Source organism: Bombina bombina, chromosome 4 (assembly GCF_027579735.1).
Source record: "Bombina bombina isolate aBomBom1 chromosome 4, aBomBom1.pri, whole genome shotgun sequence".
NCBI lineage: Eukaryota > Metazoa > Chordata > Amphibia > Anura > Bombinatoridae > Bombina > Bombina bombina.
Genome location: NC_069502.1, coordinates 86,935,389 through 86,947,969, shown reverse-complemented (window position 1 = coordinate 86,947,969; position 12,581 = coordinate 86,935,389). Strand labels below are relative to the sequence as shown.

Here is a 12,581-nt window from a genome sequence, read left to right as displayed (position 1 = left end):
GCAGACGAGGAAATAAATATATCTCAAGACTGCAGATAAAGGAGAACAAATCACAGCTAGGGAAGCACTTTTTTAAAGTTTAAATAATATTTTAAAAGTCACTATCGGGTTTAACCCCTTTACTGCCAAAGAGTGGTACAAAGACTGAACAATAGGTTAATAATCAAGACAGGGGTGCAATGCATGTGGACTCCTGTTAATATGATAGCTAACCAATTATTCGATTTATTGCCATGTTATTAATATGTTATTACTGCTGATAATGTCTGAATTGTATTAACGTAGCTCATAACTATATTTCAGTATTGAAGTTGAATAGTGTCTGAGCAGGGAATGTAATTTTTAGTTATGACCTAGGAGGGTCAATCATAAACTATATCAAACTATTTAACTACACAAATATCCAGACTTTAATGGTGTTTAATTATTGAAAATAATTAGATAAGTTTTTAAGGATTGTGATCGACCCCATAATGTCACAGGTTTTGTTAGTTAGTGAAAGTTAAAGGGATATAAAACACCTTGTAAATGTAAAACTTTCACATAGTGATACAATCAATTAGCATGACATCTAAGTTTGAAAACGTCCTGAATACATTAACACCACATTTGCTACAACCGTTTTTCAATGCCCAAACACTCTCACTATTTGTCTTATTTAGAGTAAGCAATCTGTACTTATTATTGGACTAGACAATGCTTGACACTAAAAAACTTGCATTGTTTTTTAGCATGTTATCATATCACCTCTGCTAAGGACAATAAGGGATAGATGTGTGTCAGGGATTGGCTTGCAAAGTCTGCAGTGACCACATATTTCATTTACATATTTAAATATTTTATATTACTATCTCAAAGTTTTTTATGTCCCTTTAACTTTATGTAAATCAATAGCTGCAGTGTACAGTACAGTTCACAGGCCCTTTAAATACTATAAAGTAGTCTTCAGGCTTGCAGGGCTCTCTGCTGACAAAGAGCTGCCTTAAAAACAATGCGCATGGGTGCCAGGTCTACGTCGGAAACACCCAATAATGAGGCTGGAAAATGGCAATGACTGAGGCAAACAAGAGCTACAGGCTAACAATTTCACCCAATATTTTTCAAAACAATCCCCCTTTTTTAAAAAACAAACAAAGAAAAAACACGTTTTGTTCTAGCAGGACAAGAGTTAGGTTAATGAGAATAAGGAAAACTTAAATAAGAAAATAAATCGGTAGAAGAAAACGATAGCCCTCTGCTAGTACCACCCTCAGTTAATAAGGTCTAAGATCCCCCTTAGTTACAAGCAGTGCACCTCACAATACATCAGCATTAAATATAGACATGCTTCAAATTGTTATTTTGTATTATTATCAAGTATTTGTAGAGCGCCAACAGATTCCGCAGCGCTTCAAACCTCTCTAGCCAGTGCATAAAGCACACAAATCATGAGATGCTGTAGAACAGCTGACAAGTTGACTTTAAGTCAGTATATACCAGAAATCTCTATTTATGACCTGTGCCTAGGGTTGCCACCTCAACCATGTTTTCCTGGACACTCATGAGTTACGCATGCTGCAGGGTAAGCAGGGCGGAACATGTATTGTACATCTGTAGGTCACATGACTAGTGCTGATGAAAAGAACAATACATGTTCCTCCCTGCAGCAGGTGTAACTCATAAGCGTCCAGGAAATAATGTTAAACCAATCTGCAATTGTGAATATAAATCTCTGACTGATATTTGAAGAATCAGAGCAATCAGTTACTGCGGACAGCAGACAATGAACCAAAATCACAGGCTGTAGCACTTTGTAATATGCTGCTTAGTCCTGTGATCTCTAGAATATTACATTACTTGTTGTTACTGAATCTAATATTACATTACTTGTTGTTACTGTATCTAATATTATATTACTTGTTGTTACTGTATCTAATATTATATTACTTGTTATTACTGTATCTAATATTACATTACTTGTTGTTACTGTATCTAATATTATATTACTTGTTGTTACTGAATCGAATATTACATTACTTGTTGTTACTGTATCTAATATTATATTACTTGTTGTTACTGTATCTAATATTACATTACTTGTTGTTACTGAATCTAATATTATATTACTTGTCATAATAATAGTACAAAATCTATGTTGATACGATTCAGCTTTAACCCCTTTACCCAATCTAACGTATATATATATATATATATATATATATATATATATATATATATATATATATGTAATGCGGTACATAGCCCATCGTACTGCATAACATATCTACGTCCTGCCTTCAGGAAGCTCCTGCAGCCTCAAGTGACAACCAAGACTTGTTTTCCTGGGCTGCCAGGCATCTGCCTTCATATGGTAACAGCTGAGCACAATTTCTGTTTTAATGGAGTGATAGCAAAAATGTGAAAAATTATTTTGGGCAAGTTTTTCTCTGAAATTCCCGGTAGTGAAGGGATTAATTACATTTAAATCGTCATTAAATATAATAAGGGGACATATGTAGCTTTGCATACAACGTGATAGCATTTTCTGTGTTGACAAAGGCGCTAAAGAACATAGCTAACATAAAAATTGGGTTTATGTCTAATACCGTTTGTACCTTATCACTTGCTTTCTGGCTACTTTTTGCTTGTCTTCCCCAACCAAGTCATATAAAAAGATTGTCCTCCTATGCAACATTGAATCCACATTTCCCTTTATGTGTTGTATCCTATTAAATTTGTTTTTATATTGAATTCATGGCAAAAAAAATAAAATATAAAGTCATTCTTTAAAAATGGCTGCAAACATCAATAATATATATTTTTTGCTAAAGCAAAATAGATAGCAAATCTCTTTTTCCTGAAAAGAATTGTAATAGGTAGCTAGAAACCCCACAGAGAGACATTTCTAGCCATGAGTTATCTAATAAACCATACCTTTTGGTAATCTTCTTTGGATTTCAAAGCTGTGTCCATCTGTTCTTTGGTATACGTATAGATTGCAGAACGATACATTGTCCCAACATCGTTCCCCTGGCGCATTCCTAGAAAAAAGTACATTGGTCAACTTCCAAATATCTTATTTACAAAGCATTATGGTTTACATTAATACAGTATTCTGCAATTTATTTTCATTTTTAACTCCAGTCCTCACGTCCCCCAGACAGGACAGCTCTAAAGGATTTTCCTGTTATAGTGCTGAGTAAAATATTGGCACTTTATAAATAACAATAATAAAATACAATAGCACAAATACGGCTTTTGCAGTGACTCATTTTTTTAAAGACCGTAAAAGCTAATTCATTATTTCCAAAAAATGTAACCATTAACACTAAAACAGTGACTTACCCTCTTAAATGCGCGAAAAACACAAATTATGCTTACCTGATAATTTCTTTTCCATCGTGGGGAGGAGAGTCCACTGCTTTATTCATCACTTGTGGGAATTAAGAACCTGGCCACCAGGAGGAGGCAAAGACACCCCAGCCAAAGGGTTAAATACCTCCCCCACTCACCTCACCCCCCAGTCATTCTGCCAAGGGAACAAGGAACAGTAGGAGAAATATCAGGGTATAAATGGTGCCAGAAGAACAAAAAATAAATTTGGGTCCGCCAACCGGAGAACGGACGGGTGCAGTGGACTCTCCTCCCCACGATGGAAATTAAATGATCAGGTAAGCATAATTTATGTTTTCCATCTAAAGGAGAGGAGAGTCCACTGCTTCATTCATTACTTGTGGGAATAAATACCCAAGCTCTAGATGACACTGAATGAAGAAAACGGGAGGGTAAAGGAGGCGGACCCTATACTGAGGGTACCACAGCCTGCAGAACCTTTCTCCCAAAAGCTGCTTCCACCGAAGCAAAAACGTAACATTTGTAACATTTTGCAAAATATGTACGGATGACCATGTTGCCACCTTACAAATTTGCTCCATACTTGATGATTAATTAAATGGCACCTTTATATCCCAATGGCCGGGGCACTCACCACCTCCTATGACCCGGACTACCAGAAACAGCTTTTGTCTCCTCTGAACACAGGTTGAGAAAGAGGAAGTTACTGAGGCCACCCCCGGTCACATGGAGTGCCATACAGGACCGCCCCTGCACTGAGCGAGAGACGCGCCAAAAAAAGCCTGCCTCGATCTCTCTAACTGTTCCACAATCACAGGGCCTCATCTCACACAACGGCAGTAAAAACACACAAACATTATTATGATTATTAAAATCCCCCCTGTTCTATAACCCCCTTCCGAGGGTTTTACCCTAGATTCTATACAGATAAAGGAGTCGCACTGTGACCCTGTCTTCTTGCGTTATCACATATATATATATATATATATATATATATATATATATATATATATATATATAAACGAAAAGATTTTACCAGAATCAACGCCGTGGAACAGGAACACGGCCCTTCAAGTGTGACAGGTTAGTAGCGTCGCTCCTGACATGAACTTGAGAGAAGAAAAGCAGGCAACGAAACTCGTCAACGCTGATTGCTTAAGGAGCTGTTAATATGAGTCGGGATGGTTTCGCAGGAGAACTGCCCATGCATCTCTGGACTCTAACTTTCACCCATGCTCTCACTGAGAGGCTGACAGGACTACTTAAAACTCCAGTCCCAATGTGAAGAGTACTACCCTCCATAAAAGACTCCTCTGAATCTCCCAACACTTCTCTGCCAACCTCCTGTGAGGAAAGGCAAAGAATGACTGGGGGATGAGGGGAGTGGGGGAAGTATTTAAGCCTTTGGCCGGGGTGTCTTTGCCTCCTCCTGGTGGCCAGGTTCTTAATTCCCACAAGTGATGAATGAAGCAGTGGACTCTCCTCCCCTTTAGATGGAAACAAAGTTAATTTAATCTTTTGGTTGCCAGTAAGTGACATGCAAAATTATATAAACACTTGATTGATATCACACACCTGTGCCCAACACCTGATCACCAGAAATACATTTATTTTCATAGGGAAGTCAACACCTTGATTGCTAAAAACACATGTGTAACAGTGATTTAGACCCTTGATTGCCAGACACACAGAAGTAGCAGTGATTTATGCCTTTGATTGTCAGAAAGATATGGGCTAATGCACCTAATTTAATCTCTTGGCTTCACACATCAGTGATTTAACCCCTAGATTCTGTATAACAGAGGGCAGTGATTTAAAACCCTTACCTGCTGTTGAGTTCTGCCATTTTTGGGCATTTCTAACCTGTATTAGCTATGTGTGTGCGAATTAAATGGATGGGCGAGAATGGGGACTAGAGGGCTTATGCAGCGGTTACAGGTAGCACTGGAAAAACAGACTGTGCTGGTCTACTGCTCATCCCCAGTACAGGGAATTTGAAAGACACCAACGATCCATTTTTTTTGGGAGTTGGGTGCTTAGGATCAGTATGAACAGTTTCTATAAGATAAAGAACTATTGTTCATAGTCAACTAATGGCTTCTTATAAGTCTTTCTGGTGCCTAAAACTGAATAATCTTCATATACAAAGTATCTTAGCTTAAGAATAAAGTTCCAAAAATCATAACTGACCATCTATGTCCATTTGGAACAAAACCCTTCAAACGAACAGTATGCTAAAACCCATTTATAGTTCTGTAATGTCCATGTGACACTGAGCCCTTTAAATAGAAAGTAGCTGAGATCAAGGATAATGATCCATGAAACCCAAATGTAGTCTAGTGTCCATTTTGAACTGCACCCTTCAAATAGAAAGTATCTCAAATCAGATTTAATGTTATGCACCTCATTAATGATTGACTAATGTCCATGGGGCAGTCAGTGAACCTTTCAAATATATCATATGTCAGATAAGGGATACAAGTAACATCCAACATGATTGGTCTCTCCATACAGGAAATACAATGCAAGAATTAATGCAGCTAAGTGCCAAGACAAAATAGTAGTTTTATAAATCTAAAACTAGACTTTTGTTAGCAGATGTATAAAAACAGAGTATCTATAACAAACACTAGCTGCAAATGAAACAGCATACTGTATCTGAATATATATATATATGTTTTGGGTGGTCCAAGACTGGGTGCTCTCCTTATAACAGGAGACTTTAACTTTGAGTCTTATAGTTATTTATGTGGGCAAGATTTTCTTATCTGATATTGTTTGCATTAATGTGATTCTTTTTACCTGATATTTTCTTTTTTATGCAAAATGTTCAAATAGTTGTCCAAGAGATACCTTTAGCGTTCATTGTGGGAAACTGAATATAGTATCTGGTCAAGACCAATGAGATAAACCCCCATATTTCCCATATTTCACATTTACATAATTTCATTATGTTTGCTAAAAAAACTGTGTATATTTCATTTATAAGCTTATGAATAAGTTATAATTGGTTGCTTATTACTATCTCACTGTTGTCAATTATATCTATGTAACATATAGTTCTACAAGCTGAGGGTCCAAATGTGGCCCTATATTCTCATATACCCTCCTGCTATTCTAGTTTATTTAGGGAATTAGAAGTCCAAAAGTGGCTTCAAATTGTCAAAGGAGGTGCTAGTTTTATAGATGTAGGAGGGTACCATTGAAGATAAATACATTGTGCTAGTCTACTGACATACTCATGTCTTATGAATATACAGTTTCTTATTGCTTACGTAGGGTTAGATTACAATTTTGGCGCAAATGTATTTGCACAAGCGATATTGTGTTTTCACAATCCGTTTTTATTACACGTATATTACAAGTTGAGCAAAATTGGAATTGTGCTAGCGTAATTGTGATTTTCGCTACAATTTTTACCATGATCTCAGAGCTGTGGTTAAAGGGACAGTATACACTCATTTTCATATAACTGCATGTAATAGACACTACTATAAAGAATAAGATGCACAGATACTGATATAAAAAGCCAATATAAAACTGTTTAAAAACTTACTTAGAAGCTCTGTCAGTGAAAAGTTAGCTGGAAAGCCAACTGCAAGTGGGAAATAAGACACTCCCCCCTCCCCCTTCTTTTGCAAATGAAAAGACCCTTTACACAAACAGGAGCAAGCTGGAGTAGGTATCTGAAGGTATTCTCATAAAACTTTGGGGCTTGGTTAGGAGTCTGAAAATCAGAGCAATGTTACTTAAAAATAAGCAAAACTATAAATTAAAAAAAAAAAAAAAAAAAAAAACTTTATGGGCTATATAAATAGATCATCTACAAAACATTTATGCAAAGAAAAAATGAGTGTATACTGGCCCTTTAACTGTTTTCCAAGAAAAAAAAGTTGCACAAAGCACTTCAAAAATATATTACAAAGTACGCTTACTCTCATATTAACACTGTCTAATAAAAATGATATCAAAAAAATATTATTATTATTATAAGGGCTCAAAGATAGAAGATCTCAGGTGTTAGAAAAGCAACAAAAGGACTTTAACATTGAGATACATACAGATGCATTACTAAAGATGTATTTGTATGTATATATAAATATATGCCTGTATACGTGTACATATGTACTGTATTTATATATGTATGTAAATATATATATATACATATAAACACATAAATATGTATGTGCACACATATAGACATATATATAAGTGCATTAGAGCCCTTTGCCATTAAGCAGATGAAAACATGATAAAACATTTATGCAATATTCATATTTAATAAAGGTTTTAACTATGTATTTACTGTAAATATTTGACATTCGCTAATGCAAATATGCTATGTTGTTTGCGCAATGGTTGTTTTTTTCCAACTTTTTGTTTTCTCTATTGATTTCTATGGGGGCATACATGCACGCGATATTCTAAGTTCAGATTGTGCAAAATAAGCATACAAACGCAATAAAACACGCCACTTGTAATCTAGCCCGTGATCTTTCTCAGACCAAAAGTGGCGTTGAAATATACTAGAGTTCCTCCATCATTTTTTTGCTCAAAATGTACAGGTCCAAGAGCGGCCTTAGCTTTGTAGAGGATAGTTCATTTATTTTAAAATAGAGGTTTCTTCTATATCCTTATATGGTGTTTGCAGACAATTATGCTATTTCTGTATTTTTGTTTTACATATTAAAGGGACACTGAACCCAAATGTTTTCTTTCATGATTCAGATAGAGCATGACATTTTAAGCAACTTTCTCTTTTATTTCTTAAACATATTTTATTTTATTGAGGTTTTTAGCAAAAATTACATAACAAATACAACTTGTCATTATTCAATAGGTATAAGAACAATTTGTGTACCACAGTGGGAAAGTATATCAAACAATTACAGATTGGTGAGACAATAGACATCAAGTATAACAATACAGGAACAATACTGCAAACATATTCATATAAAAGTAAACAGACCAAAAGCTGATATGCAAATAAATCTGAAACCTCCTTTATAAACCTAAGAGATCTCCAATTCTAACATTAAGCAACTCTTTAACCCACTGGTATAAACTAGATGCGATGGAGGTATATAAAGGTGTATGACAAGCTAATGGAAACCTCATTTTATATTTAAAGATAACTCCCTTTCCTATTGTGAGAAGCCACTTTTGGACTCTATGAACCCTATATGTTAACTAAAGGGAGTAAAATAATGAGGATGGCCTCTCTTGGACCCATGGAGAATTAAGATAACATTCATTAAGCCACTCTTTGACCCACTGGTATAAACTAGATGCGATGGAGGTATATAAAGGTATATGACAAGCTAATGGAAACCTCATTTTATATTTAAAGATAACTCCCTTTCCTTTCCTTTCTTTTTTTTAACTTAGATGGCTCACAAAAGTTTAATATTAAAGGGACATTCCATCCCAAATTGGAATCCACATGGATGCATTAAAGGTTTGAACAGAAGCATTTTTGTAATATACATGTATTTGCAACATTCTTTAAATAAAATCTATAGCTGTTTTACCGTGCGCCAGCATTTTTTTTTTTTCTTTTTTTTCCTTTTTAAATTCTTTTTATTATTTCATAGTTTAGGTTACAATAATTTTCTCGTTAGTACACAATTTTTGCATGTTATGAAAAGCATCTGTTATCAATATATTGACAATTCCATTTTAACATGAATCATATTTTTACCTTTTCATTTCAGTAAGTTCTTCAATTTTACAATCAGATCTTTCTTATTGCTGTTTCTTGTATATGAGTCCATTTATTTGCTATGTCAAAACCCAGCCTTATCAGTGGGATGGATGGGCTGGGGAGAGGGAGGACAGCAGGGCGAAGAAAGGAAAAAAAAAAAAAAAAAAAAAAAAGTTTTTTTTTTTTCTAGGCTCCCCCATCTCCACCTGTCCTCCCACACTCCCCTCTCTACCCCACGCCTCCCCCATGTCCCCTTCCAAGCAGAGCCACTCCCCTCTAAGTCTATCCTCCATTATTCTTTCAGTATTTATAAATGGTGCTAGGATTTGTTTTTGTTCATTAGAGTCTAACGCCTTTATATATATCTGCCATTTGTTCAAAAACCCTTTTAATCTATTAGGGTAGTCCATCTTAGTGTCCCATTGTTCGATCCACAACTGTCTTTGTATTTTGTTTCTCAGTTGTGTCATAGTTGGGGCTTTTTTATGGATCCATTGTTCTAATATGCATTTCCTTGCTAGGAGGATAATAGTTACTAGCAGATTCTGTCCTCTAAACTGGGTCTTGTCCCATTTGAATAAGCAAATTTGAGCTGTTCCCAAGTGGATTTCTATTTTTAGTTTCTGTTTGATCCAGTATTGTATTCTACACCAAAAGTATTTAATCTTTGGACAATTATAGAAAAAGTGAATAAATTCTGCATTTACCTTTTGGCATTTATTGCATTTATTAATATAGTCTGGGTTCCATTTTATCATTCTGCGTGGAGTTATATAATCTTGGTGTAACATTTTTAACTGTGATTCCCTAAGCGGTATTGCAAGGGTTGCCTTTTTAACTGTTTTTAAGCTATCGCTTATATGTATCGATGTCAGGCTCTCCGCAACCTCTACACTCCATTTATCTGCTAATATCTCCATTCCTTCATTAGTGTTTCTATAATTCAGATTTCCATAGAATCCTGATAATGAGAAAGACCCTTTTTCATATGCCATTTGAGATGAAATAAAGAGCGGTGTATCCCAAAACTCAGTATCCCTTTTTATTAGATTCATAATATAATGTCGCGTTTGCAAATAAGCGAAAAAATGGGTCCTCGGCAGACCATATTTATTTTGTAGATCCTGGAAAGATAAAACCGTTTTATTTAAAGTATCTAATATATCCCCAACCTTCTGGAGTCCTTTCTTTTTCCAGAGCTGAAATGGACTTGTATCTATCCCAGAGGGAAATTCAATGTTCCCTACTAGAGGGATATATTTAGAGGTTGGGAACTTTCGTTCCAAATATTTATGAGCTAGTCTCCAAGCTATTAGCGCATCCTTATATAATAGATGATTTTGAATATTTATTGGCAAGTCTTTATGCTGGCTATATGGTAAGTATGCTAAGCCAACTTCTCCCAAAACTGTCTGTTCTAATGCCTCTTCGTAGAAATGTTGTGAGTCTAGTTGCCAGTCCATTACTATACGTAGTAATGCTGACCAATTATAAAGCCTAAAGTCAGGGAGGCCCAGACCCCCACTGAGAAATGGTGCATATAACTTTTTTAGAGCAATTCTTGCTTTCTTCCCTTTCCATAAAAATTTTCTAACTGCCCTATTTAAATTTTGCAAATCACTTTTCAGTATGAGAATCGGAAGCATCATAATGGGATATAGAATTTTCGGTAGAATTACCATTTTGATAAGATCTACTTTCCCAGCTAGAGATAGAGGAAGATGGTGCCAACTCTCTAACAAAGCTATAATTTCTGCGCATTGTTTCGAAATATTTAATTTATACATAGCGTAGGGATCCCTGGTTAAATGGATACCCAAATATGTTAAGGTTTGTTCTACTTCTTTAAATGGGAAGTTATGCTCATCCTTATTCTTATGGTCTTTATTTAACCAGAGGATCTCGGATTTGGCCATATTGACCTTATATCCTGCTACTTTTCCGAATGTCTCTAGCACTTGTAAAATTATTGATATATAACTCCCTGGATCTTCTACAAATAGTAGCATGTCATCTGCATAGAGAGATAGATGTAGCCTAACACCCTTAATTCCTATCCCTGGATATGATCTCTTCAGTTTTCTCACTAATGGTTCCAAGCTTAAGTTAAAAAGGAGCGGAGACAGGGGACACCCCTGTCTAGTTCCTCTCTGCAATTTGACTCCAGTTGAGAAAACTCCATTTACCAAGATATAAGCTATCGGGTTGGAGTATATGCTCTTTATTAGTGATAGAAATGGACCTTTAAAGCCAAATCGCTCCAAAGTCATAAACAAGTGTTCCCATTCTATCCTGTCGAAGGCCTTCTCTGCGTCGAGAGACAGCAGGAAGGCCTCCGGCAGGTTGTCTGAGTCTCCCTTGGACTCCTTCCAGAAGTGTGAGATTATATGCAGAACCCTTCTTAGATTTTTCACTGAAGTTCTTCCATGCATAAATCCCGCCTGTTCCACATTAATAAGATCTGGTAAAATCATTTTTAATCTTTCTGCTAATAATTTCATTAGTATCTTATAGTCCGCGTTGAGCAGCGAGATTGGTCTATACGACTCAGGTTGTTCTTCCTGTTTTTTAGGCTTCAAAATTAGTGAGATATAAGCACTTGAAAAAACCTGTGAGGGTATTTTTTTCTCCTGGAAATATTCATTAAATAGTCTACATAATATTGGAATTGCCTGTGATCTCAGTATTTTATATGCTTCTATAGGAAGCCCATCTGGCCCTGAAGCTTTCCCATTTGCCAATGAGGAGATAATCTTGCCTATTTCTTGCTCTGTAATAGACGTATTCAGCCTTTCTAATTGTTCCTCAGTTATTTTGGGTAAATCCATATTTTCCCACAGGTTTTCCCTCCAATTGTCTATGTCCTTATCTTGTTTAGTATATAATTCAGTAAAGTAACCCTCAAAAGCTTTCACGATGTCTTCCGGCGTCTTATATACAATTCCTTTATACTTAATTGCCGCAATGTTTTTACGAGCCACTCTAGCCTTAATTATAGAAGCTAAAAACTTACCCGACTTGTTTCCCCATCTGTAATATCTACTATTGCTTTTCAATTGTGACTGCGCCGATTGTTCTGCTAGGTGCGCATCTAATTCTTCCTTGCTTTTCCAATATATTTCGCGTGTTGTTACCGACGGTTTATCACAGTATTCATGATATACTTTTGCCAAATTCTCCTGGAGATTTTGCAAATGCCGTCGAGCGCTCTTACGTAAATTTGAGTCATATGAGATTATATTACCTGCTATCACTACCTTAGCCGTTTCCCAGAGTAACTCTATTTTGTTGGAGTGTTCTATATTATCCGTTATATAATCATTCCATGCCTGTTTTACATAATCTTGAAATTTCTTTGAAGAATATAAATAATAAGGAAATCTGAATGTATTTCTATTTTTGCATGGTACACTGTCTTGAATATTTAATTCTATCGGCGCATGATCTGATACCATTATTTTGTGTATCTTTGTTCCATTGATCTTAGGAATAAATCTATTTGTGACTAAAAAGATGTCTATTCTAGATAAAGTAGGAACCGCTT

General features: G+C 35.7%; 1 protein-coding gene across 2 annotated transcripts in view; it reads right to left on the bottom strand.

Moving 5' to 3' along the window:
• Positions 1-12,581, bottom strand: part of MSRA (methionine sulfoxide reductase A) — a 778,906-nt gene that overhangs the window by 155,795 nt on the left and 610,530 nt on the right. For both annotated transcript variants that reach the window (XM_053709536.1, XM_053709537.1), the window contains exon 6: positions 2,914-3,020. In XM_053709536.1, the coding sequence (XP_053565511.1) occupies positions 2,914-3,020 (107 nt within the window). The remainder of the gene's footprint in view (positions 1-2,913; positions 3,021-12,581) is intronic.